This window comes from Mastomys coucha, unplaced genomic scaffold, assembly GCF_008632895.1.
Source record: "Mastomys coucha isolate ucsf_1 unplaced genomic scaffold, UCSF_Mcou_1 pScaffold5, whole genome shotgun sequence".
Lineage (NCBI taxonomy): Eukaryota > Metazoa > Chordata > Mammalia > Rodentia > Muridae > Mastomys > Mastomys coucha.
This window is the reverse complement of record NW_022196911.1, coordinates 28,653,463-28,680,252: the sequence shown is the minus strand read 5'-3', so window position 1 is coordinate 28,680,252 and position 26,790 is coordinate 28,653,463. Positions and strand designations below refer to the sequence as shown.

Sequence of the window (26,790 nt, the reverse complement as noted above, 5' to 3'; positions counted from 1 at the left end):
CTGACTGTAAATGCTAGGCTATGAACATACTATGTACATACGTACACAATGTAAATACTAGGCTAACGCTTAACAAAAAATGCTTTTGAGGGGGCCCCATGAATTGTCTACAAAAAATCATTTTCCCCATAGGAAAACATGTTTAAAATAAGTAACATAATCCTTCACTAGTAACTGAAAATCTTTGGGGACATCTAACCAAATCTCTTCAGGAAACAGGAAGACTGTCCCATGAGATGAGATGCAATGAGATGTTGAGCTTCCTCCTACAGGGTTGACAGATGTGTTATGAACTAGCACTCGCTGCACTGCGCCTTGATAACTACCAGGAAAGCCCTTGCACCATTCTGCATACGTCATTCTGTTAATGATACTCACTGGGCAGCGTTGTGGTGACATCAGAAAGTAGCCTGTTTTTCTCACCCCCTTTGGTCTTGAGTAGCCTGAGCCAGCGCTGAAGTCATTGCGGCCCTGTGTGCCTGCACCATTGGCTTAGCTTCATTGCTGCTGGTTCCATTGGTGATCTGTATAGATGAATTAAATAGCACCCAATGCCTGCTTAAGAAAAGCATTTCAACTGTCTGACTGCCACTTCTCTATTGAGTCTTGAATCTGGGCACCTGTTCTTGAAGTTCTGAATCTACCTTTGGTTTCGGGTTCCAGTTTTCTTTCTCAGAACATGAGTGAGGGTCCTGACCACTCTGGCTGCTGCTGCAGTCTTGTTCATCCTCACTGTCTCGCCAGTGAGCTCTCACAGAACAAGCTAGGAGCCTGGCCTCTGGCAGTTTCTCCACAGCCAGGTTAACTCCTGCTCTGTATTGCAGACCCCAGCTGAAAGCTACTCTCCGTGTGCTGGCCCAAATGCCCATCTTCATTTAGCATGCATAAAAGATCTTATGTAGCCTGGCCCTGGTGAGGGTCTGCTCCTCACCCTACCTCTGCCTTGTGCCAGTAAGAGCCTCCCATACAAGGCTGTTCACCCTTCAAACATGCTAAGCACTCGCTGTCCTAAACATTTTCTCATCTCATCTCCTCTCGCTAGCATGTCCCTGTTCCTGGATGCAGCTGTGCGCAGCTGTTAGTGCTCAGCCACACATGTCCGGTACAGATAGGCTGGCCTCTGTAGGCACTCAAGCTCATGAGTCTTCACTAGGCTCTCACGCTGCCATAGATACTTTTGATCATAGGCTGCTGTAGGCCATTAGGAATTCTCAGATATGAGTCCATGTTAGTCATTCAGACCCTGGTATGAGCAGGACATGTGTCACTTGAAGGAAAACTAGGCGAGTGGCATTGCCAAGCACACAGGCCTTCTTAACACACCTATCTACAGGAAATGCAGATGGTGGTTTTGACTGGGAAGTCTTAATTTTAACATGACATTGAATCAAATGCTGTTTGGTTGGCAAGGAGTGGGGGAGGGGGAACTGGGTGGGGGAGGGGAGAAAAGAGAGAGTGCTGAGTGGCAAGCCCTGCAGCCTCCTGGACCCCAGGTTTTCTGGTTTATTTTAATGTGGTAGCTGCTCTATGAGATCTGCAGCTACTTGAAATATGATTTACTACGTGTAAAAGTTTCCGATGGCTAATGAAGATTCAGGGTTGAGCCTCGCAGTGTAGCGTAGTCAATTCTCCTGCTGTTGCTCTCCAGTACATCTCTGCCACTGAAATGAATAATTTATTATAATTTATTTCAACCCTGGAAAATAAAACTGTTTTCCTAGTGATGTGTGCTATAACATTCAGAATAGACACATTGCATGCAGAACTCTCAATTAATTAATCCTGAAGTTTCATTCTTGCTTGACCTTCTCCTAAGCTGGGAGACTGGCAGGTAATTCTTTCCCCAATAAGCCATGATTAAAATGAATGTTTTGAGAAGTAGGGGTAAGGTTGGTAATGGAGAAAATTGAAAGAACAGTGAAGCTAGGTTGTGGTTTTTTTAGATACTACATTTAGTGCAAGAGTTTTTAAATATTCTAGACAATTCATCACTTAGAGCACAAGCGTCCCTTAACTTTCTTTGAGGGGAGCCAGGGATACTGTGTTTTCATGTACTTCAGGCTCATTTGTGGCCAGAGCTGGCTGAGCTGGCTCAACCTGGAGTGCCTTTAAAGCATCCCCTCCCAGTTTTAAAGCAAGGCTGACACTGTGTGGAGACCAAGCAGGTCGGCCTCATCAGATGACGACCTCAGGGAGACAGGTCACCCATCACTGATTGCAGGCTTCTTCAGAGGAGGAAACGTGCCTCATCTTATGTTTCATCTTACTGTTTTGCATTTTAAATGCTAAATACTTCAATGCCAGCGCATTGCTTGATATGGACAGGTATTTTAAATTTAATGTAATGTAAATGGTAGTTCTCAGTTCATCTGAAGAGGCAGAAGGTTTAACAAAATATGTGCTTCTTTGCCCACTGTATTCATTTCTCATACCATCTACTAATATCACAAAGGAAGATGGCAGACGAAGGGAGCGATTGATTCTCCTTCCCTAAAGACAGCTAGTATCTAATTTGAGCAGGATCACATTTCAATATCTTCTGTGCATGTGGCCTCAGGAACTGCACTCAGTAATGACAGACATCCCCTGCCTTGAGTGCACTGAAAACCTGGAGGCCTTTTTCCTTCAGCTGTGTTCTGACGCCCGTCCCCGAACCTCTATCTAGGGTAGGTGCTGTGGAGAAACCGCGATGGAGGTAGAGAGGTTTCTCTTAGTTTTTCCAATCCTGCTGCATTGTTCAGGCAGTTGTGTGAGGTGGGGCGCTTTGCTTCATTTTGTTTGTTATGTTGTTATTGGTAAGGTCAGCCTTCCTCTCCTCTCTTCCTGGCCTTCTGAAAGGCTGGTGCATTCCCTAGGCGCAGGACAGCTCTTAAGACTTGGATGCATTTATCATTAACTGTTCCCAGAACATCGCCAGAGCATCACCGCACAGTCAGGACACAGTCAGCATGATCAGGTGCTAGCCATGGAAACATCTACTTTATAGGAAGTATTATATCCTAGAGAAAATTAGCCTAATTTACTAATTTCTATGGTGTTCATTTAAACTGTGGTACTCTGAGTGAGAGGAAAGTCATGATTTCCCATGAAATACCCAATGGATCAATTTCCAAAGACATTCTTAAGTTTACTATTGTTCACTTTCCGAGTCTGTAAATAGAGTAACTAAACTTGTAAGCATTTTGGGTGGGAAGCAGAGAGGCTTGCTGCAAACTCTTCAGAAGCCATGGCCCCGGGTTCTAATCACAGACTCCAACAGCTGCATGGCTACGGAACTGCTAGAGCAGGCAGGCGCCATGTCCAGGCCACGGAAGGGGAAAGAAGGAAACCCACCTCTGTCAGGCCCTGGAAGCCTGCAGTAGGAACCAGCACAGCCAGGGGCTCTGAGCCTCACTCAGAACATTCTGGGCCCTTGTGGCCACAGGTTGGCATAATGAATTCTCGAATTCTTGCATTTGACCTGAACTAACCTTACATCCTAGCAGCACCTTGATCAAGTATGCCCTGACCATTAGTGTATACAGATGTGTGACAGATAATGCTCTCCAAAGGTTTACCTGAGAATAGAACGCACAGTAGACTCCATAAATGCTGACTTTGTTACATGGTGAGAAAATTTATCGGGCCCCACCTGCTGTTAGGTAGGACTGCCCTGTCTCGTTCTTCTTTGGCCTGGCTTTGCTAGATGATGAAGATGATGCCTGGTAACCTGAAAACCCCAGCCTCAGGCCTTCCTAGGGTCTCCAGCTTAGTGGGCTCCATCTGTTCTCAAAAACAAGGTTCTTTGAAGTGAAGGGTCTGTGTTAAGACATTGAAGCATTCCATGGTGAGCCATAGATTGAGGCATAGTTCAGTTTTCTGCATAGTGCTCTTCATCCTAACATGCTCACTGTCTTAGCAGGAAAGTGCCCAACGTAAGCTAGAACTTTGCTTATTTTACTTCAGCAAACAGCAGAGCAAGCACATGTGATGTGAGGGTATGCTAGTAACTGTTCTGTGTGGCCCAGGGGCTCAGTGAGGTCTCAGCTCTGCTCTGCACTTGTATCTCACACCTTTGCCAAGAGCATGATCAGAAGTCACATGTTGTCACTTTCTCCTTCTGGGTCACACACTTGTGGTTTTGTGCTTAGATGTGTTTGTTTGCATGGTTGCACAGTCACACTGTCACTTAAACCCATGCTAAACCCCAGCAAAACCAACTGGGTTGCCTCCTGCTGCGCTTGTTTCTGGGACTACAACTCCACATGAAGTTGGATAACTTTGAAGAGAATATAGTAATCTTGTTTACCCATCTAACCTAAGCGTGAGTTGGTATTCTTTCCTGTGCCATGAAATTCCACTGGCTTGGGCCAGCGGAAGCTACAGTTACAGAATGTGAACATTATGTGTAAGGCATACTGTGTGGCAAGGGCAGGATAGATGTTTGGTTTGTGCAGAGGAGATTCCTCCTCAGTGCATCCCTTTCTCCCCAGATGCCACAGTCCCTGCTTCGTATCTGGATAGAAAGGCAAATGGCATGAGAGAATTAACAAGGCTGGTCTTGGGCGCAGTTCTTAGTCTAATGTCTGTTGCTACCTCCTTATTGAATAAAACTGCAGCCAAACTCTGTAAGGAGTGGGAGGAATGAGGAATCGAGTGAAGTAGTGTAGAGTATGATGTTTGTGAGGGGGCAGCCCCTTTGCTACATAACCCCATCCCTGCTTTGTCAGTGGGTAATGCATATATGGTTTGGAGTATAAGCCCTGGGTAACGTAGCCAAAGCCAATTGAGAGCGGCCTCCCACCAACCCTGCAGCCGTGCTGGGAGTGAGTAGACAGTGGAGAACTAGATGCCAGTTCCCCAGCCACTGCTGCACCTGGGGAGAGAGTGTGGGCAGAGCCCACTGCCTTCCAGTGCCCTTGCTCTCAGAGGCCACACCCTAAACATCACCCTGCCTGCAGGGAGAGGACTATGCGTTAGCACTGGACCCAATGTTCTTCCTCTGTGTGGGAGGTGGGAGTGGGGAGCCTCAGAAGCCAGAGGAATTTATACCACTGTTTGGGCTGCTTTACCACTACTCTAAGATTATTAGAAAAAATAATTCTGGAAATTGACTGCCACATCAATGCCATTTAAGAAGATTACTCAGTACTTTACATATTTCCAGAAAAGTAAAAAAGGAAAAAAAAACATCCATTTTTGCCAACTTTATTTTTAGAAAAGTATTTTATTCAAACATCCCCTTACTTATTACAGACATAAATACATGCATTCAGACAAATGAATACACGAGAGGACCGTATAAAGTAATTGGCACATCACTCCAGGATGCTTTGTCAGTTACTGGAAGAATTTGGTGCCTCTAACTTTAATCTTCTCCATTAAAATATCCATTCTGCTTCAGATTGTGAAACCCATAATATTTTAGACTGTCTCCGTGGATCTGTTAGTTTTGCTTGTCAATTTAATTTGTGCTCTATGACTTTGACTGGCTCACTGTACTGTTCATGGGAACATGTGACCTACAAAGGATGCTGGGCATGCGAGGCATGGAGTTCTGGCTTCTCCAGAGAGACTGGACATGCAGTTTGTGTTGTGTATAGGTGGCAGGTTTCATTTGTAACCATCCTCGTCCCTGAGGTGGTGACAGAAATGGCCGCTGTAGAACTAGAAAGATGCACACTGCTGCTGTTGATATGCCTTCAGTGTCTGCAGGATGCATGCTCTGCAACACTCTTCAAATGCCATCCCATTTCATGCTCAGAGCTTCCTCCAGCTGGATTATTTCCTTCCCTTTTCAGAGTTAATAAAAAGAGACATCGCAAGAGCCATTCAGTTACATGCCAAAGATCACAGGATAAATTAGATTACCAAAACTTTTTGCCAGGGGCAGGGAGATAGCTCAGTAGATAAGTAAGCACTCGTGCAAATGGAAGAGCAGAGTTCAGATCCCTAGCAGCACCTACACAGTGCACAAGTGCTGGGTGAGTGCTGTGCCCGCCTGATTCCAGTGCTCGAGAGGCGGCAAGCTGGCTGGCTGGCGGGACATTATCCTCAAGCTATGGGTTCAGCAATAACTAACTTAGTACCTCAGTGAGTGAAATGGAGAGTGTTTGAAGGAGACATCCAACTTCAACCTTACATACTATACATGCAAACTGCACATGCACATGCATATTATACATTCGTACTTATGCAAAAGAGGGAGAGGTTTCTAAAAGCATTCCAAGCAAAGCAAGTCATCAAAGCCTAGTAGGGTGTCATCTGTGGGGTCTTACCACACCACCACCCTTTGGTTTGCCCTGCATTTGCGTTTGCTCTAGAACTGTGGCCGCAGATAGGCTGCAGCAGGGGGAAATTAGCCCAATTCACAGTCATTTTTCTGGACTGTTGGATCGGCCTCACCTCTGGACTCCCACCTGTCATGTCTTATGCCCAGGGCACATTCCACATACTTCACCATGGCCGCAAGCCCATCACTAGCTACCTTGCATTGAGGGTAAAGTTTAGACTCAATGGTCTCCCATTCTGGCCATGGGGTTTTCCTTCTGTCTCCTGCCACACTTAAGTTCCTTACTATTGATGAACCCAATGTGTTCATTTCCACCATCTTTGCCTCCTGTCTGCTTATGATGAACCTTAGATGTTTCCTGCCCCCTGGAAGCTCCCTGACCGCCTTTGAAGAAGTTAGAGGTCTTCCCCGTCTACATGCTGCTGTTCTTTTCCTACACCTAATTCCCCACTATTTTCTTTCCATGACTTCCCTAGCAAGCTTCGAGGGAAGCTCAAAGAGCCCTATTATCTCTTCTGTGTGCCTTAACAACCTCGGGAGTACGAGTGTGAATAAGTGAGTACGTGTAACTGTGAGTGAGCGATTAGCAGTGAATGATTTGGTTAACAACAGTCTGAGCTAGCAGGAAACACCACTCTGGAGTCACATGGAAAGTGTTCTATTCCACTCGATGATGAGCTACAGAGAGATGTCCATTAACATCATAAACTGTTCAGTGAAGTAACAAACAGACAGGAAAGTGAGTTGAGCCTTTACCTGGTACCTAGCACAGAACAAAGCATATAAGGTATGAGAAGCAGGGAATGAACCTCCTGGCTCTGTGGCCTGCATGTTCTACTCACCAAGAAGGTTCTCACCAAGCTTTTGGTGGTAGAGACTTTTCCTTGGGGAGACAGGGTCTGCCCCGAGCTTACATTGCCTTCTAGGCTTCCAGAGTGAGAGCCAAGTATCCAGGGAAAGGCCTCCTGTCATCAGAAAGGTGGAGGGATGGAGGGAGTACATAGAAAGTCTGGGACTCAATCGAGCTCTAAGCCAAGGGTCCCAGTTTTCATGTGCCTCTGCCTGTCTTCTAGATGATGTCTGTCCTCATGAACACCATTGTCTTTGAAGATTGTCGGAACCAGTGGTCAGTATCCAGGCCTCTCCTGGGGCTCATCCTACTCAATGAGAAGGTGAGTGGACTTTCAGAGAGGGCCACAGGAGGAGGGAGAGAGGCCCTTAGAGCCTGAAGACCACAGGCCAGCAGGCTGAGGCCTTGACAGCTGAGGCACTTTGCCCCAACGATCTTGAGTTAGCAGGGACCACAGAGGCCCACCTGCTGCACTGTGTGTGTGGATTGCTCACAGTATCCCAGAGTCATCCTCACCTGCCTTGCCATTCTAAAATGCAGTTCTGAGCCATCTCCTCCAGCCTTTTTTTTTAATATCTGGGAACCCCAGACATAACCACAGCTGATGACAGCAGCAGCCCTTGAGGGTCTGTGGGTAGAGCCTGTACCCTTCATCTAGGGAGCCTGCACCCCTACCTCCTCTGTGCTCTGGCCACCCTCAGCTGCCTCCCCAACCCCTGGCTTCCTTTGGAAATCACCCTGGCCCTCAGCAGTCAGTGGGAACAGTGCGTTACTGCTCAGGAGAATGAATTGTCTATACAATAAGATAGTACTGGGAAAAAGACAGTGAGATTAGAGGCAGCCGCATACATTAAAATTCAAACTAAAATCCCAGCCTTGGAAGGAAACTAATAGAAGAGGAAAATCTATCAAAAAGAGAAGCGCTGTCTCATCACTCACCTGTGCTGAAGGATCCAATTTTAGCCACATTCAATAGCACTGCCGTTCATCTTCCCGTGGTGTTACTGTGATTTAAATCCAAGCTCTATAAAGGAGAGCAGTTCTTTTAAAATGATTGAGAGGGAATAAGGGCAAATTCGGTGTTTAGAAAAAGCTTATGACATCACAATATTACACTTTACTGATGGAGGCAATATTTCATGGCTTAGGATGAAAAACTAATAATTTTCTATTTGGTGAGAGTCACTGCATCATTATAAAAGGGGAAAATAAGTAGTTTTGTGCATTCCCAATCTTGTTCAGGAAGACATTGTGGTTTAAGTATAATGCCTCTGATATATAGTATTTAAGTATTAGTCTGACTACATATTAATTACGTGTGTTTTTTATGTGAACTGTTTTAATGCATGATGGGAATTAAATATCATGCAGCTTTGGCTTGAAGAGATAAACATATGACTGGCAAAACGTTGTCTTTGGCTGAAATCCGGCTGTTTGCAGTGATTAGGAGCTCTGCTCCACATCAGAGCTTATGTCTGTAGAAAAGACCATGGACCCCAGCAGGAAAAAGGGGGGCTGAGCATCTCTTTGTGCAGGTATGACAGATGTTCTTAGAGCCAGCAAGTTCTCCCAGAACTGAGCAGGCCCCTCTCATGCCCTGCCTCAGCAGAGCAGGCCCACAGAACCCAGGAGGACAGACTTGGAACACAGCCCAGAGCGCTTAGAGAAGTGATTCACTGAAGCCAGGAAAGATGATGAGGCGAGAAGGGAGACCCTTGGCCTTGCCTCGAGTCGCCAGAGTGCTCCCTGGGCATTTCCAGCTAAGTTCTTCTCCTTAGCCTTCCTGTGACAAGTAGAATTGAGACCCCAGAAGACCATAGGTTCCTGCCCCACAGTGGAGGCCAGGACTCCATCAGGCTAAGCAGTGACTGTACAGCAGGCACAGCACTGGTTCTTGTGAGCAATGTGGTGGGGTTGACATGGGCACCTGGGCACACTGTATACCTCTGCGGATAGAAAGTTCAGGATGGACCCGGATGTACATCAGTGAGCCCAAGTAGACCCCAACTGGCCTGACTTCTTGCTACTTCCCTCCTGCCAGGTTTAGAGTTGGAGCCTGAGCCTGACACTGCTCTCTCTGTCTCCCAACAGTATTTCAATGAACTGAGGGCGAGTCTGATAAACAGCCAGCCTCTCCCCAAGCAGGAAGTCCTTGCCCAGTGCTTCAGGAACTTGATGGAAGGAGTAGAACAGAACCTGTCTGTCAAGAACAGAGACAGGTAAGCATTGCTTAGTGGGGTACCTCTGGGGGCACTCCAGGTTTGTTGAAAATAATTGGACTATAGTTAGCACAGCTCATACATGGATGCAGCTTTTCTATTATACCTTGTGACCTTAGACCCAGGTCAGTTCCAGTCACTGCAGTTTACTGAGTATTTGATCAGGTATGCAGAGATTAATAAAATACAGTCTTTGTCCTTATGCAGTTTATAATCTAACATGAAGGAAGCGAAGAACACCTAGCTGGAAAGAGCGAGTGAAGGGCGGCTCACACTGTTGATGGTGATGAGGAGAGCCTGCCTGGCCTTTGAACAAGCAGCACTTGCCGGGGCTGGGGGAGTAGACCCTGCCTGAGAAAGAAAAGCAGGCAGCTTCTCTGCTGAGTCTCCTCAGCGGTAGCATGGAGCCCATGGTGGCACTGACTGTGGTGGGCCAGTGACCTGTTAAGTGTTGGTTTCTTCCTCTGCCTGTCCTGAGAGTGCTTGGTACCATTGGCCAGTAAGAGTTAACCAGAGTAGGCCTGAATTAATTAATTCATTCATTCATTCATACATTCAGTTTATAGAACTGCAGCATTGGTAACCTGGGGTGAACAAATTGTTCTGAATCCCTGCCTGCCTGGAGCTTAGGTACTAGTGGATGAGACAGACAGTAGTCGGTGATAAGGAAGACACTGTTCAGTGAGAGAACTGCCCCCCTTCGTCAAACACTGTGTGGCTTAGAGTCACATTGTCAGCCATCCAGGAGGCACTGTATGCTCGGTAGTGGGCTGAGGCCAGCTGGGAAGCAGACTCCTGGCTGTTCATCTGTCTCTGAAGCAATCCTGTCAGAGGCCCTCAGAGCCAGAAGCCAGGAAAAAGGCAGGATGTTTACTTTTTGTTTGTTTTGTTTTTCCGTTAATGTATTTATATATTTATTCACTTTAAATCCCAATTGCTGCCCCCTCTCCTCCTGGTCTGCCCCTTATGTTGTTCCTACTCCCATACCCCATCCCACTCTCCTCTAAGAGGGTAGGTGTCTCTTCTGGGTATCCCCCTACCCTGGCACATCAAGTTTCTGCAGGGTTAGGCATATCCTCTCCCACTGAGGCCAGACAAGGCAACCCAGTTACAGAAGTGGATTACACAGAAAGGCAAAAGCTTTAGGGACAGCCCCCACTCCAGTTGTTGGAGAACCCACATGAAGACCAAGCTCCACATCTGCTACATATGTGCAGGGGGCGGGGGTGGTTAGGTCCAGCTCATGTTTGCTCTTTGATTGGTGGTTTAGTCTCTAAGATTCTCCCAAAGGTCCAGGTTAGTTGTTACTGTTGGTCTTTCTGTCGCATTCCTAACCCTTCTGGTCCTCAATTCTTCCATAAGACTCCATCCAATGTTTGACTGCGGGTCTCTGTGTCTATTTGAGTCAGCTGCTGGATGGAGCCTCACAGAGGACACTTACGCTAGATTCCTATCTGCAAGCATAACATTAATAGTATCAGGGACTGATGCTTGCCCATGGATATTATCTCAAGTTGGGCCAGTTATTAGTTGGTCATTCCCTCAGTCTCTACTCCATCTTTATCTCTGCATTTCTTGTAGACAGGACAAATTTTAGGTCAAAAGTTTTGTGGGTGGGTTGGTGTCCTTGTCCCTCCACTGGGGGTTCTGGCAGGCTACAGGAGCTGGCCACTTCAGGTTCATATCCCCACTGTTAGGAATCTCAGCTAAAGTCACCCCATAGACTCCTGGGAGCCTCCCCCATCCCAGGTCTCTCTGGCTTGTCCTAGAGATAATCCCCCCATCCCCACCAGCCATTGATTTTCATTCATTCTCCCAGCCTTCTGGCCATCCCTCTATCCCTCCCCACACCCGATCCTAAACCGCACCCCCATCCCTTCTCCCAACCACTTCCCTCTGTTCACTATGACTATTTTATTCCCCCTTCTAAAATGAGATTTAAGCATCCTTGCTTGGGCCTTCTTTCTTGTCTAGTTTCTCTGGGTCTGTGGAGTGGAGTGTGGGCATCCTGTACTTTATGGCTAATGTCCACTTATAAATGAGTACATACCATGCATGTCCTTTTGGATCTGGGTTTCGAGCCTGGTCTACAGAGTGAGTTCCAGGACAGCTAGGACTATACCGAAAAACCCTGTCTCAAAAAACCAAAAAGAAAAAGAAAAAAAGGAAAAAAAAGAATGGGTATTTTCTGATTCCATCCACTTGCCTGCAAAGTTCATGATGTCCTTGTTTTTAATAGCTGAGTAGTATTCCATTGCGTAAATGAACCACATTTTCTGTATTCTTTCTTTGGTTGAAGGACATCTGGGTTGTTTCCAGTTTCTGGCTATTACAAATGAAGCTGTTGTGAACATAGTTGAGCATGTGTCCTTGTGGTATGGTAGAGCATCTTTTGGGTATATGCCCAGGAGTGGTATAGCTGGGTCTTCAGGTAGAACTATTCCCAATTTTCTGAGGAATGAAGCGGGATGTTTAAAAAGCACTGCTGAGCTGGTCTGTGAAATAGGACTGGCAGGTCTCTTAGTTTCATGAAAGTAGCTGTCCTTGTGCCCAGTACTGTGTAGAGAAAATGTTCTCTCAATCTCAATCTCTCTCTCTCTCTCATATTACATACATACATACATACACACACACACACACACACACACACACACAAACACAAACACTCCTGGCTTTTTTGAGACAGGGATTCTCTGTGTAGATCTCTGGCTTTTTTGAGTCGGGGATTCTCTGTATAGATCTTGCTCTCTTGGAACTTGATCTGTAGACTAGGCTAGCCTTGAACTCACAGAGATCCACCTGGCTCCCAGTGCTGGGATTAAAGGTGTATAACACTACTACCCAGCTGAGAGAATGTTTTCAAGCATTGTCTCACTGACTTGATAAAATTCACTCTTACTTTCCCTTAAGATAGTTAGTTACTCTCATTAAGTACTGAGACAAGTGGTCAATTATTCACTTAGCTAATAGTAGGGCCCATGATTTGGGCCCAGGTAGTCTAACTCAGTGCTGTTTTCAGGTTGTGTTTTATTTTGTTTTGTTTTGTTTTGTTTTGTTTTGAGACAGGGTTTCTCTGTGTATCCCTGGCTGTCCTGGAACTCATTCTGTAGACCAGCCTAGCCTCAAACTCAAAAATCTGCCTGCCTCTACCTCCCAAGTGCTGGGATTAGAGGTGTGTGCCACCACCACCCGGCAGTTGTTTTATTTTTAAGAGTGATATATAGCCCAGGATGGTGTCACACTCTCTATGTACACCCACAATAACTTTGTATTATTACAATTATTTGGAGTGTTAAGTGTTGGGGGATCAGAGAACAGCATGGCAGAAGTTGGTTCTCTCCTTCCCCCATGTGAGTCTCAGAGATCTAACTCGTGTTATCTGGCTTGGCAACCTGTGGGCTAGTTAACCTGCTGAGGTGTCTCACCAGCCTCCAAGCATAACTTTATTTTTCTTATCTTCCCATCCCCAAATGCTTGGATTGCAGGCTTGGACACTGTCCCCAGCTTATATAGCACTGGGAATCAAACTAAAGGCTTCGTGCATAGTACACAAACACTCTACCAAACTGAGCACACACACACACACCACATTTGTACGCTTTGCTAAGATAGGGGGGGTTTCACCACATAGTGCCAGCCAGCCTCAAACTCAAATTCACAGTCCCTCTACACTGCTTTTGACTTCCCGTATTACAGACCTGAGCTACCACATTCTACCCCCCACCCCCTGTTTTTCATTCACGAAATTCAGTTCTAGTTGAATATAATATTTACCTTTGGGGAGACCTATAATGATTAAGTACTCATATATACAGTCTAGTATTTGAGACATAACTAAATTTTTTAATGTTTTAGATAGCAGAACTTCAAATGTTCTCCATGCTAAACTGCTCAGAGTGGATTTAGTGGGGACTCTTGCATCAGTGGGGGTGGGGCTAGCAGCAGAAGAGCAGTGACAGCTGGAGCTCCCAGCACTGAGGAGCCTCGTCACCCAGCCTGCAGTCGGGTCCCCTCCTGGGTCCTGTGCCCCACGGTGCCCACCTCTAGAGGGTCCTACGACCTGCATGTTCACTGCTTCTATTTCCACAGGTTTACACAGAACCTCTCCGTCTTCAGAAGAGATGTGGCAGAAGCCCTGCGTAGCGATGGCCACACTGACCTATGCAACCTGGACATGATGAGCTGACCCAGCTCCTGAGCGTGGGCTGTGCAGCCTTTGTCAAGAGACTCTGGAAGGTCTGGGTTCCAGACCACGATGCTGGCCAGCCCAGAAGAGTGTATTTTTCAGAACAAGCAACTAAAGCCCTACATTTTTATAAGTCTGAGCTAATTATAAAAATTTATAATAGTGCACATACAAATGTAAATTCAGTATTCAAAGCAACACACATTTCCAGTCTGTCTGGGTTCCCACAATGCTGAAAGGTCTAGAAACTATATTTAACCAAAGAACATAGGAAACCAGGCTAGCACCTGCGACCAAGGCTGTGGGTTTGGTGAAGATACAGCCCTCACTTCAGTGTGGGTACTGGATGGAGACAAATGCCATCTGAACCTGTTGAATTTAGTTTTTACATCTGGAAAATGCTATATTAGGGACTCGGGGCTGTGGGCATTGACAAGGAGCCGGGAGGGAGGGCCATAAAGCCTCCCCCAGAACTACACACCCGCCTTTCTGCCTCAGCAATATCTGATAAAGTTCAGAGACAGTAACACAATTAGATGACTAACAAACAATGTTTGCTTTCCACTGGCATAAATCTGAAGTGGTTCAGTCTAGAAGAATTAGCTCTGCAATTGCTGCCTGCAGAGATGTACTTAGGACTCTGGAAGCCTGGTTAGAAGTTCTAGGTGCACAAGCTCCATTTAACTTGAGGGAAAGCCAAAGGTGGCAAGTTGTCTTTGGAAACAGCTCTGCCTCCTTGGACCACCCAGAAGAGTTCAGCTGCTGCCTTCCACCTTCCACACATTTAACCACTGTTGGATGTGACTTCACCCAAACATAGGAAATGAAGGCCTTTATAGTTTGTGACCCATCAAACATAAGCTATTAATTTGGAATTGCCACTGTCAGGCAGGTTTCCTATCTCACTGCACTGACTTTGAGTTCAGGCTTACAATAAACACTGTGGCCGTAATGTCTGATCAAACATGAAAGGCTGGCCTCACTGTTGCAGGGGAAATCTACAGGCTCTTGTTGTAATCTCATTTCTCAGACTAGTGTTTCTTCAAACCTTTCTTGATAGTTGAGTTTTGCAACAAGCTTGTCATGTGAAAGCAAGTCACCTAAGTTCATCTCTAAGTGTTTGTCTTCTGTGTGCAAAGAGAGTCAGGGGAAGCAGTGGTCTGGGTGAGACTGTAGTGCTTAGCAGGCAGGTAAGCCTGAACCTTACTCCTCCCACCCATTAGGAAATAGGACTCTCCTATAGAAGACAAATCCTGCACTTTGAAACGTCAGCTTTCAAGGAGCTTAACAAGATTTTCTCTTTGGTTTTTGTTTAGTTTTTAACTTGTTTAATTTTGGTTATCTGAGCCTCCCTGTGTAGCCCAGGCTGGCCTGGACATTTCCACAGCTGCCTCGGTGAAGGTTGACAGGCGTCGACCACAATGCCTGGCTTCTGCGATTGTGGGCAGGTTGGTTATAGCTGCCTTTTTCCACAGAGCTACACATGCTTCTCCCACTCCAGCACCGTTTCTCACAGTTGCCTCGAGTCTAAAGCACTATATTGTTTGCATTAAAATGTTCACAAGAAAAGAGTGCTGTGTGCTCCCTTCTCTTTGCCATGTAACCAGAGATCACTGGGAGCTTAACAGCAGATGGACAGTCCCCTTCAGACTTGGCCTTGGGAAGCATTTTGGGAAGCAGGGTCAGCCAGTCTCCTCATGCCTCAGTGTGGGCTTTGAATGCTTGACTTACAGAGCATTCTGTAGGGGACAACTTAGGAGAGACGACAGTCAGTGAGCATGGAGCCCTGACTCTTACCCACACTACCTCCCTCACACTGCAAAGATGGCATATAGCTTCACCCAGATCTGTCTCCAGGGCACTCGTGGCTGTTTCATGGAAATGTTACTAATATTTGGGTTTGATTCTACCTGTTTTTCGGAGCTTGGTCATTAACAGTAAATTACTCCAAAATTTTAGTGGATTCAGGCATGGAGATGTAGGTCACTTTATTAAATGTGTATGATGCCTGGGTGAGGAAGGCCTATCGGCAGAGAAGCTGACGTTCATGTTTAGGAATAGGCCCAGCACAGGGCTCACCAAGAAGCCTAGCTCACCATATAGGTCTTACTTAGCTTGTGGGAAAAAGCCAGAGACTGCAGAGATCTGAGGATAGTCTTCAGCCACCCGGCTCTAAAGGCTTCCGTCCACTGCTGTGAAAACACTGGTCCTGTCCCACACACTGGGAAGGATCCCACAATGACAGACTGAATACAGGGATACTGGAAGCAGTATCCTTTAAAGCTGTCTGCCACAGCCTACCTGGCCTTTGCTACATAGGTTTCTCCTTTGAACTATCAATTTTTTATCTTGATTTTTCTGTGAAGTCCCCCTGTGATGATTCCCCTCCTCAGAGAGGAAATGGAAGTGGGGGCCAAGTGTCCAAGGATCCCCTTCATAGCACCACAGGCAGAAGCCCAAGTTGGGACTGCCAAACCCACCAAAGCTTTGAAGGTGCATGGGGACAGACACCTGCAGGTTTAATGCAGGAGTGGCCTTTGGAGACATTCTATCCCAATATTAAAACCGGCATGTTAGGACAGCCAGCAGACCAGAGGGCATTAGGAAATAGCTAATGCCACCATTTGTGTGATCAGATAGCAGGTGTGTCTGTCTGCCTCGGTTCAGCAATCAGAAAAAATAGCACTGGCAGTTCCACAGGGCTCACCACATGGTAAAGGCATCAGTGGAGTAGGGCTATGGGATGCCTTTGCACACCTCACCCTTCTAGAGAGATTCTACTGTACAAACATGCATACAGTATGGGCTCTATGTCAAGCCAGCTACAGAGCCAATACTCAAGCAAGAAGTGGCCTGTGGGTATTCTGACTGAGATGTGTCTCACTTTTCAATGCTGTCCCAACAACACATAAGGCAGGACACCAGGGAGCACATGGTCCGTGCACTGTGTGTCATGATCTGAACCCAGAAAAACCCTCTTGGTTCCCTGGACTCCCACTGGCATGGCAGCCTACATATACTTTGGGATTGTGGTCATGGGGACCCCTTCCACAATGCAGAGCTGGGCTGGCTTATAGCTGGTAACTTAGATGCGTGGCCAGGTTATTTCAGTGGAGCTGAGCATCAGAATAGGGCAGGCTGGTGAGGGAAAGTGAAGAGCAAATGACCTGTCATACTACCCTGTCCGCATGTAGTAGCCAGCCTGGCACTTTGGAGGGAGGTGTGTTGGAGGGCCATGCACGGGGAAAGGAACCTCTGGAGAGACAAGACTTGGACCGTGGCTCTGGTGGAGCATATGCAGGGCCCCGTGTTCCGTGCTAGCACCACGAGTGAACAGGAACAGTGAGTCGGAAGCCACCACAAGAGAACTGGGTCCACTGCAATACGCTGAATTTACCCACTAGGCCTTGCTTCTTAGTAAGAATGGCAAGTATTGTTTTCCTTGTTTTAGAGATGAGAAAACTGACTAGACTAGTAGACTGAGAAAAGACTGCATAGCTAGACCCTCCCACACTTAGACCAAGCATAGAAACGGGGAGTGGCCTCTGTGGTCCACACAGTCAAGGCGCATCCAAGTTCTAGCCCTCAGTGTTGTGCTGTGGGTCAAGGACCTCTCTTCTCTAAGGCAATCCCCCTTGAAGCCTCAGGCCTTCAGGCAGAGCCTGGAGCCATTTTCTCCTCTCCAGCTGGCCACCTGAGCTAGGAGTCAGAGCTTCCAAACTACACACCTACTTTGTTTTTCTGCTTAACCCCAAACTGGGTCCTCTGTATCATACTGATGAGATAGGCAGGCCCTTCAACCTATGGGACTAAATACTTGGGGAGAAAAGCCAGTGTACCCAGACACTTTGAGCTGAGTCTGTGAGCTCTGCCATTGATTCATCCTCCTGCTGTACTTCATAAAATCGTTCTTGAGACTTTTTAATGTTTTATTGAGGTGCAAGTTTACGAGGAAGCGAGCCTTTCCAACTACAGCAAGAGTAACCTGCCTCCTTGGCATATTAAAAAATAATGTTAGTGTCGGGTTTTACGTCCCACAGTTTGGATTGCTGATAAGAGCGCTTCCCTTGACAAGATTCTTTTTGAGGTTTACAGAAAGCGTAATAAAATATGTAAGTTACATCTCCACAAACAAAAGCTATAACATAAGTTATTTATAAGCGTGAGATAGAAACAGTATCACGATAAATAAGCCATAAAGGGTGCCTGCAACATCCATCTTAATGTAATTTGCCCAACAAAAGGGTTGAAACGAAGTCAAATTCAGCAGAGAAAATTTGTCAGGAAGAGGGAGGAAAGCTGTACAACACAAGATGGAGAAAGGCCGATGGATGAGGGACAGACAGGTGAGGTGTGGCTTGGAGGTCTCTAGGCCGCACGCAGCATGTGCCTGCCCACACAGCCTGCCACCTGCAGTTCATCCCATCTCCAACACCCTGAGCAGCCACCAGCCCACTCCACGCCCAGGGGAAGGAACAGGCTAGACCTCTTCCCTCCTGCCCATGGCCTTTCTCGTTACTGCCAGCTCCCAGGAGAAGCCCTCTCGAGGCCGCGGTCTGAAACTGACCATGCCCAAGACCCTAGGATCCCTTCCTCTCCTTCTGTGATTTTCAACCTGTGGGCTGCAACCCCTTTGGCAAACCTTTATCTTCAGAAATATTTACATTACAATTCATAACAGCAACAGTACAGTTATGAAGCAGCAGCGATAATTTTATGGTTGGAGATCAGCATACCATGAGGGAGGACTGTATTAGAGGGTAGCAGCATCAGGAAGGTTGAAAACCAGTGGCCTACTTCTTCATATACCCACCAGTGAGCCAATGAATGAAACCAAGTCTCTGCCCTCACAGAGCTGTCGGACTGTATTGGCAAGTCCAGTGCAGCGCAGTCCAGCAAGGACCAGAAGAAACTGGGATAGGGAAGGTCCAGAACCAGGCATGCTTTGGAGGATGGAGAGAGAGGTGAGAGCTGGCCTGCATCTTAAAGGATGCGAAGGTCCCGGCCATGGGTGAGCGGAAAGAAAAGCCTAAACGGGGTCCACAAACTTCTGAACCCAAACTCTCATATTTGTCCTTTATCCTCTCATCTGCCCTCAGTAGGTGCCATAGTCCCACACCACAAACTTAATGCACTGATCCCAAACACAGAGTCAGGCGCCCTAAAGGAGCTCCCAGGCCAGAAGGAGAGGCAGGTTGCAGCCCACCCCAGGACTCACCTCTTGGGTAAGGTACAGGAAGAGTGGGGGGCCTCCCAGTCCACCCAGGAAACAGACCAGTTCTAGACATTTCAGTCCAGTGGTGGCAGTGTTGAATGAGTACCTCACTTCCCAAAGCCACTTGTCCTTGAAGTTTCAGTCCCCGTGGTGAGATCACCTAGGGCCTTCTCCTTCTTCCCCCTAGCAGCTTAAGCCTTTTTAGATGCCCCCAGGACCTTTCTTCCCAAAGCCCTTCCCACTGTGGGAAGCTGCAATAAAGACTCAAATTTCATTGTGCCTGCTCTCAGATAAACTAAGTCCCTTAGTCCTATGAGATGAATTAAGTAGAGGAAGTCTGGATAGCTAGGAAATTTGAATATGAGCACAGTAAATATTTTTTAAATAAAATAGAGTAGGTGTAATTTTCCATCCTGAAAGCTAGAAGGACCTTAGGTCTCCTACCTCCCCATAGGATGTGTAGTAGGCAGGCCAATCAGCAGCCTGTAACATGGGATATGTGCCAAACCATGTGCTGATGCCTTTCGTGGAAGTAGACTAGGATATTTCCCTTAAATTTTTCAAATAGGATAACTGGCTCAGATAGACTTAGGAGTCTTGATTCAATCCCTACAACATTTTAAAAACAGGAATAGTGACTCTCAAATCACATAGGAAGTCAATGGCGGACAATCTAAGCTGCCTGCATCCAGACTCATGGATCATTTGGAGATTCCAACAATCTGCCACTCATCCCAGAAGCCCCACCTCTCCTATAGGACTCCCAGCAAGACCACCCTCTCTCCCAACTTCACTTCCAAGGAGGGACCAGGAAAAGATTCCTGCAGGCTGGAAGTCTCTAGATCCCCAAGAGTCCTGACCCCAGGTCCCTAGCTCTTAGAATCTGCATTTTTTCTAACAGTTCCCATGCTGGGGGCCTCCCTCTCTCCCACCTTGATGTTGAATTAATAGCAGGTACAGAAGAACAGCAGCTTCACAGTTTCAGGAACACCAGATACGTATCAGAGCATAGTCAACCAAACCAGGCTTGAAGGAGACATTACTTCCTTGAGTACAGTTATTTAAAGAAGGGAAATAAAGGGATTTTGAGAAAATAAACTCTCACCATAACAAAAAAGAAATGAATTTATAAAAAGTAAAAGCAAACCAAATATTCATAGAAAAGATGACTGAAAAAAACAAAGCAACAACAAAATAGACAAGGGGCAGTCATGTAGCTCACTCAGTTGATCGAGTGCTTTCCTAGCACTCCTATAACAATAACCAGCCCACATAAGCTGGGCATCGCAGTGCATGCCTGTAACCTCAGTGTTCAAGAGGCAGAGATGGGAGATCAGAAGTTCAAGGTCTTTTTCAGCTACCTTGTTGGTTTGAGGCCAGCATGGACTACATGAGACCCTGTCTCAAAAATAAATAAAACCAAAAAAACAAAAATAGGATAGCGAGCCTGGCATGGTGGCACATTCCTGTAATCCTAGCCCTTGGGAAACAGGATGGATGAGCATATGAGGGCCAGCCTGGGCTCACAATAAAAGAGAGTAAGAAAATGGAGCCTTCCTTCCCCCCAATTCTAGGGATGGAGCCCAAGGCCTGCCCCATGCTAGGCAAGGGTTGTACAACTGAGCTGGATCCCATCAAGGGCATTTTCAAGACCAAGAAAAGAGACTTTGGCAAGCATTATCTACAAGAAGCACAAATATGGGAGAGAGGGTGGGAAGCGATGTCAGCGCCAGCAACCAATCCATGTGTTTATTTCCTAGTACATCTGAAAGCTAAGGCATAGCCAGAAGTCTGGCCACTGGTTTCTAAAGTTGAAAGGCACCAGACTCATTAGGTGGCTTGTTAGCAGGCTGCTCAACCCCACCCAGAGTTCCTCACATAGAGGGACTCCCCCACCCCCACCCCCACCCCACCCCTACCCCAGGATCCAAGAATGCCAAGAAATGGCATTAGAAAAACAAAAAGTGCCAAGGGCTGCTGACTTTGCTGGTCCGAGGACACCTTCTGCTCCACTGACCTAGACAACTACCTCTCGCCACACCCCCATCTCCCGATTTACTTCCGTTCCCGGGGCTGCCTAAATACCCCTTTGTCCAAGAAAACATGGGCCTAGAGCTCCTGAGTGGTGAGGCAGAGAAAGTTCTCCATGGTGCTGGGCCCCAGTCCAGTGCTTCCTACTGGACCAGCTCCAGACACTGAGCTTGGTACTGTTTCGCTGCTACACAAAGAAACTGAGGCACAAGGCCGCTCAACCCTTCTGGGTCTGAGTAAACCGAGATGTTTCTACACATGCCCCAGACGCAGTACCGGCCATGCCCCCCACGTCCTAGTCACTGGACCTTTGTGCTACAGCCTCTTAGGCATTTTACCAGCTCCCTGAAGTGGCCAGGCCTGGAACCCAAGGCTCTGGGCAGGCAGGAAAGTAGATGTAGTGAAGCACCCTCAAGTCTAACCATCACGTCCCTCAGTGAAAGCCCTGTCCTCGATGGGTGGGTATCTATCTAGTGCCCACACCTGCCACACAGAGTTCCCAGGGACGAGAGAATCACCTCTACCCTTAAAGGTGCTATTATATAATCCAGAGTGTGGACCCGAGTGGAATTTCTTATGGGCGCTTCCAAGGCTCCTATCTCATTTTGCTCCCATGGCCACCCTGGGGGTGGTTAGAACCCTCTCTGTTTTACAAATAAAGCAAATGAGGCTGGAGGGGAGCAGTGGGAGCCAAAAGTAGAGCTCCAGCAGCAGCGCCTGCATTGGAAGAGAGAGCCTCCCCAAGCCCCATCCCCAGAGCCAGCACAATGGTATCTCTCCGATCTAAGGGTCCTGGGCCAGGGCCAGGGCATCGGGCACAGGGCCTCCTTGTCCCAACCGAGCACAGGGGTTCTGTCAGAGCCAGCAAGCTGCCCAATGTCACACAACTGGCAGGTGACCTAACTGCCCACTAGAGCCCGGAGGAGCTACAAAGCCTGAGTCATTTGCATTGTTGAGAGCAAGGAGACTAAGCAATCAAACCCCTGCTGCCTACTGCCTGTGCTCTGACCCCATGGAGAAGAAATGCACCTGTCCAAGATACCGCTGCAAATAAAAAACTACCAACAAAATGAACGGGTACCATAACAGACTACACCATCCTTCACGCTGGGCGTGGGGATGAGAAGGGAGCTGAGCGATGCGCTGTACCTACCTACTAAGTGCAAGGTTCTATGCTCTTAGCACTCTCAATCTCTCTCTCACAGCGCACTAATACACAGTGCTTTGCCCCATTTTGCAAATGAAAACCCAAAGTCTAAAATGATGGAGTCCGAAGCTCAAACTTACTCAGCTCTAAAGTGGCCCGCCCAAATCTACACACAACTTCTGACACAGACATCGCTTGGGGGTTTCATATTCAGGGAATCAGAGGAAGAGGGCCTGCCGGGAGTGTAGCGCTCAGAGTTTACAGCCAAAGACTTTACAATCCGCGGCTTGGAAATGACTCTGGGTCTCACCCAGGCCAAGAAAAAGGTGACCGCTCCCCATGTGGCGCTGGCCACGGTGCTACCGAGCTAGTGTGGACAGTCCCGGAGGCGACAGCAGATCCTAGGGTGGTCAGCGCCTGGACTGAACTGCAGCCTCTAAGAGCTCGCTGGTCAAATTTCCAAAGGAAATTTCTCCATCAGCTCAAATGGGAACCGCCCCCTCCTGTACTACTAGCGACTGAGGTCCCCAAATCTGCTGAACCTCCGCGGGGTCTCCAAACCAGCGACTACAGCCCCATCTATCCCACAACGAATTTCAAGGGGCCGGATCCCAGCTCCCCACCAGTTGACCTCGGGTCCCTAATCCAGCCGGGCCCGTACGCGCGGGCACCTGCAAGTCACCGCTCAGCCAGTCCTCCTGGCTGGGGCCAGGGAGCATCTCCAAAGTGTCTGCGACGCCTCGTTGAAAGTCCGGGCGGGGGCAAATTCTCCCCACGCGGGTCCGTGTCCTAGGTCGCGTGGAGAGCGCTTCGGTGCTCCCCTTGCTCCACTCGTGGACAGCGCCGAGCTTGCACCCCACGATGCTAAGCTTTCGTTGCTCCGGCGGAGGGCGAGCGGCCGATAGGCTTCCGCAGGTTTCGTAGGACCGTTCTTAGGTTGTATCTCTGCTGTAACTGAAGATTCATTTTGTTTGGGGTTTGCGCAGATGAAAATATTTAGAAGACAACGAAAACCCTCGCGGCAAAAGGCCATTTCCCTCGCAGCGCCTACGGGCGGGTGCGGCGGCGGGAAGCGGCCGGGCCCCGAGCGGGGAGCGTCTGCTAATTGCAGCTTCGTTAGATTTCGGGTTTGAGAAGCTGCGGTTCGGGCGCTAATATCCGCCGCCCATTATCCCGGCTAATAAATTTGACCTATTGTTCGTTTGTTAAAATGATGTCACCTTGGAACAGTCCCTAAGCTCCTATTTCCATGAATTAGGCCTTTATTGAAAGCCGGGAGCCAATGAGAGAAGAGAGGCTTGTTGATCGCAGCCAATGGCTGCGGCGGGAGAGGAATTAGCAGCGGAAACTCCAGGTTCGGTTCAAGAAAGATGACACAGAGCCTGTCGGGCCCGCGCACTCTTGGCAAAGTTTCAGTGCGACTGGAGGCGCCGGGCGCTCCATGGCCGCGCCGTAACGGGGACCCAGCCGCCTCCCCGCCCAGCCCAGCCCAGCCCTTCCGCCCGCCCAGGATGGAGGCGCCCGCCAGCGCGCAGACCCCACACCCGCACGAGCCCATCAGCTTCGGCATCGACCAAATCCTCAACAGCCCCGACCAGGACAGCGCGCCCGCCCCGCGGGGCCCCGACGGCGCCAGCTACCTGGGAGGGCCCCCCGGGGGCCGTCCGGGCGCCGCGTACCCGTCTCTGCCCGCCTCCTTTGCGGGCCTCGGCGCGCCCTTCGAGGACGCGGGATCTTACAGTGTCAACCTAAGCCTGGCCCCCGCCGGCGTGATCCGGGTGCCAGCGCACAGGCCGCTCCCTGGGGCCGTGCCGCCGCCTCTGCCTAGCGCGCTGCCCGCCATGCCCTCCGTGCCCACGGTCTCCAGCCTGGGCGGCCTCAATTTCCCCTGGATGGAGAGCAGTCGTCGCTTTGTAAAGGACCGCTTCACAGGTGAGCAGAACGGGCCACCAGGAGCCAGGCCTCGGCTCTCCGGGGACCAGGGGCGCCGCGCCCTGTGCACCCCACTCCCAGGATCGATTCCAGAGGCCCAGGCATGGCGGAGGCCTCGGCGCCCAGGGCTCGGGGCGGCTATGGGAGGGGAAGGTAAATCGGAGAGTTACGGGTCGGGGGTGAAGGGGGGTGGAAAAAAGAAACCAGCGTCCCGGGGAAGGGGGGGCGTCACTGCCTGGCTTGACGCTGCCGGGGGGACTCGCGGGACGAGCGAAATAGAGGTGCCCTGTGTCCCACGGGGCTCCACGTGCGGCCCGAACGGTGGTGGGGCTGGGCTTCAAGGGGCCTCATGTGTCTCTGCAGCGGCGGCCGCGCTCACGCCCTTCACCGTGACCCGGCGCATTGGCCACCCCTACCAGAACCGGACGCCGCCCAAGCGTAAGAAGCCGCGCACGTCCTTTTCCCGGGTGCAGATCTGTGAGCTGGAAAAGCGCTTCCATCGCCAAAAGTACCTGGCTTCGGCCGAGAGGGCGGCGCTCGCCAAGTCCCTCAAAATGACGGACGCGCAGGTCAAGACCTGGTTCCAAAATCGGAGGACCAAGTGGCGGTGAGAGAGGCCGGGCCCGGCCCACCACGCACCTGCCCTGCGCCTGCCCCGCCCTGCGCAGCAGCCCAGCATCATGCCCTCTCCTGTGCTTGCCCCTGCCCGCGCCCCCTGGACCATGCATCGCCCCTCTCTTCCAGATTCGTTGTCCTTCCTTCCCACCGACCTGTATCCCTCTCGCCATCTCTCCCACGCCTCGGCGTCTCCATTTTCAGGCCCATCTCGCCAGTGTTTTGTTTCGCCTCCTTTGCTCGTTTGGGTTCCTCCCACCTGCCCCCCACCACACACACCCAGGGCCTCCCACACTCTCCTCCCTCTCCCATTCCAGCCCACCCACTCGGATTTCGTATTGATGGCCAGGGCTATTTTAGGGTCCTCTCTCCAACTCCGTTTTTTTTTGTTTGTTTTGTTTTTGTTTTTGTTTTTTAAAATACTATCTTTGCTTCCATCCAACCCGTAAACGACGAAGCTCTATGTTCTAGAGAAGGCTTCAAGACAGTGCCTGGTAGAATTCTTATCAGGCTGACCCCGTCCGGTGTCGCCCAGCTGGTGGTGCACAGCCCACCAGTCCACCCGTGGGCCCTAGTGACTCCATTGGCCGCAGGGCCGAGTCAGTTATACATTGCCCTGCCGCTCTTATCCCGCAGGGGGTAACAAAACACACACATCCTCCCCGCACCCCCCCCTCAAAAAAAAAACAAAAAAACAAAAACGAAACAAAACAAGATTTATTGTTGACGAGGCTACAAAATCCGGGTGTGCAGGTGGACGGGCGGGCAGAGTGCCTTCCCGGCGCCCCCGGGGTGCACAAACAAAACCCAGCGGTCCCACCCGCCCTCCCGCCCCGCGGACCTCGGGGCAAGTGTGTGCGGGCGGCAGGCGGTTCCGCGCCTCGAGGGCCCGGGAGGCGCTGTTCCCGGGAGGGCTGGGGCCCGCTGGTGGCCTAGCAAAACCCAGTCCGTGACGGTGCTGTCCCTCTCCCTCCCGGGTGCAGGCGGCAGACGGCGGAGGAGCGGGAGGCGGAGCGGCAGCAGGCGAGCCGGCTCATGCTGCAGCTGCAACACGACGCCTTCCAGAAGAGCCTCAACGACTCCATCCAGCCCGACCCGCTCTGTCTGCACAACTCGTCGCTCTTTGCTCTGCAGAATCTGCAGCCCTGGGAGGAGGACAGTTCCAAGGTCCCCGCTGTCACCTCTCTGGTGTGAGCCACCGGTGTGCACCGTAGCTACGGATCGCCGCCCCCACCAGGCGGGGCGCCCGGGTCCCCCAGCCGGGCTGGGGAGGGATGCTGGGCCGAGAGGGGTAGGGGGGCCCGACTCGCGTGGGTCTTGGAGCGCGCCGCACAGCGCCGGCCGCGGAGAGGGGCTGGGCCCAGGTCCTCGCGGCTGCACAATCCGAGCCCCCCGCCCCGCGCCCCGTCCCGCCCCAGGCCCGGGCCTGACAAAGAAGCGCCTTACGTTACTCCGCCCCGCGCCCGCACCCTCGGGCTGGGCGCCTGTATTATACTTTGTACTTTTGCCCAAACGTGTAAATAATAAAAGTTTTGGCTTTTTTCTTTAGAAACCGGCCACCTGCTTCCCCTGCGGGGCCGCTAGAGGAGGGGCAGCCGACCCGGCGACTCGGGGGAAGCTTGTGGGGCCGGGGGCACCCAGCGTTTAGGTTGGGTGCACGCCTCTCCTTTTCCGTTCCTTTTATTTAAGTCGTTTTATTTAATAAAAAGTTAGCTATTTCACTTAATGCCGCTTTTATTTCGTTTTCTTTCCTCGAACGCTCGGCGACCCCGGCCCTTGCGCTTTGCCTATCGCTAGCGAGCGGCGGTGTGCGCGGGCGCGTCTAGGTCTGCGAGCTGCACTGGTTTCGCCCCAGCCCGAACCCCGGCCCCGGGCCCTGCGGAGGATGTACGCTGCAGGTCAGTTCCAGCCGGCCGGCCGAAAACCGTTGCCGATGGGAAAGGGAGTGGACCTGGGACCCAGCCGCGCGCTGCTGGCAAAGGACTGTTCTGATCTGAGCCGGTACTGAGTCCGTCCCAGATCAAATTCACCTCGTAGGTGGTTGACCGAGTAGAGGGGAACGTTTTTTGCAACCGGAGAGGAAATGCTGGACCTTCTCACACCTAAATTATGACTCTTTCCAGAGGCCCCGTGCCACTCATGGACTCAGCTCTGAGGATCTGGGCGCCCTGCGAGCACAGGGCCGGGACCCAGTCCGGGCATCCAAATGCCTGGGGTTTACGCAAGCTCCTCGGTTGAGCGTGACGTTATACGACGTCACAGCGATCTTCTCTGCATCACTTGACAGGAGGGGCCGAGAGTGCCCAACTCCAAAACCCTAAGTC

General features: G+C 49.8%; 2 protein-coding genes and 1 long non-coding RNA gene across 9 annotated transcripts in view; 2 read left to right on the top strand and 1 right to left on the bottom strand.

The window, feature by feature from the left end:
* The window catches only part of Ranbp17 (RAN binding protein 17), a 301,497-nt gene extending 286,400 nt beyond the window's left edge, over positions 1-15,097 (top strand). For all 7 annotated transcript variants that reach the window (XM_031354601.1, XM_031354599.1, XM_031354597.1 and 4 more), the window contains 3 exons: positions 7,345-7,443; positions 9,213-9,340; positions 13,430-15,097. In XM_031354601.1, coding sequence (XP_031210461.1) covers positions 7,345-7,443; positions 9,213-9,340; positions 13,430-13,526 — 324 coding nt within the window. In that variant the 3' untranslated portion in view covers positions 13,527-15,097. The remainder of the gene's footprint in view (positions 1-7,344; positions 7,444-9,212; positions 9,341-13,429) is intronic.
* On the bottom strand, positions 5,172-24,715 carry LOC116079027. Its single transcript, XR_004113714.1, has 3 exons — positions 24,622-24,715; positions 8,061-8,145; positions 5,172-5,772 (listed from the first exon to the last, which is right to left on the bottom strand). It is a non-coding gene; the product is annotated as an uncharacterized LOC116079027 (long non-coding RNA).
* On the top strand, positions 23,308-26,315 carry Tlx3 (T cell leukemia homeobox 3). The gene is made up of 3 exons (XM_031354606.1): positions 23,308-23,851; positions 24,215-24,458; positions 25,450-26,315. Exons 1-3 carry the CDS (start codon positions 23,431-23,433, stop codon positions 25,658-25,660), a joined length of 876 nt encoding a protein of 291 aa, XP_031210466.1. The 5' UTR covers positions 23,308-23,430; the 3' UTR covers positions 25,661-26,315.
* The last annotated feature ends 475 nt before the right edge of the window (positions 26,316-26,790 follow it).

Coding starts and splice junctions, on each gene's coding strand:
- Tlx3 (XM_031354606.1), top strand. CDS start 23,431: ATGGAGGCGCCCGCCAGCGCGCAGACCCCACACCCGCACGAGCCCATC. Junction 23,852..24,214: donor TGTAAAGGACCGCTTCACAG/GTGAGCAGAACG, acceptor GTGTCTCTGCAG/CGGCGGCCGCGCTCACGCCC. Junction 24,459..25,449: donor AATCGGAGGACCAAGTGGCG/GTGAGAGAGGCC, acceptor TCCCGGGTGCAG/GCGGCAGACGGCGGAGGAGC.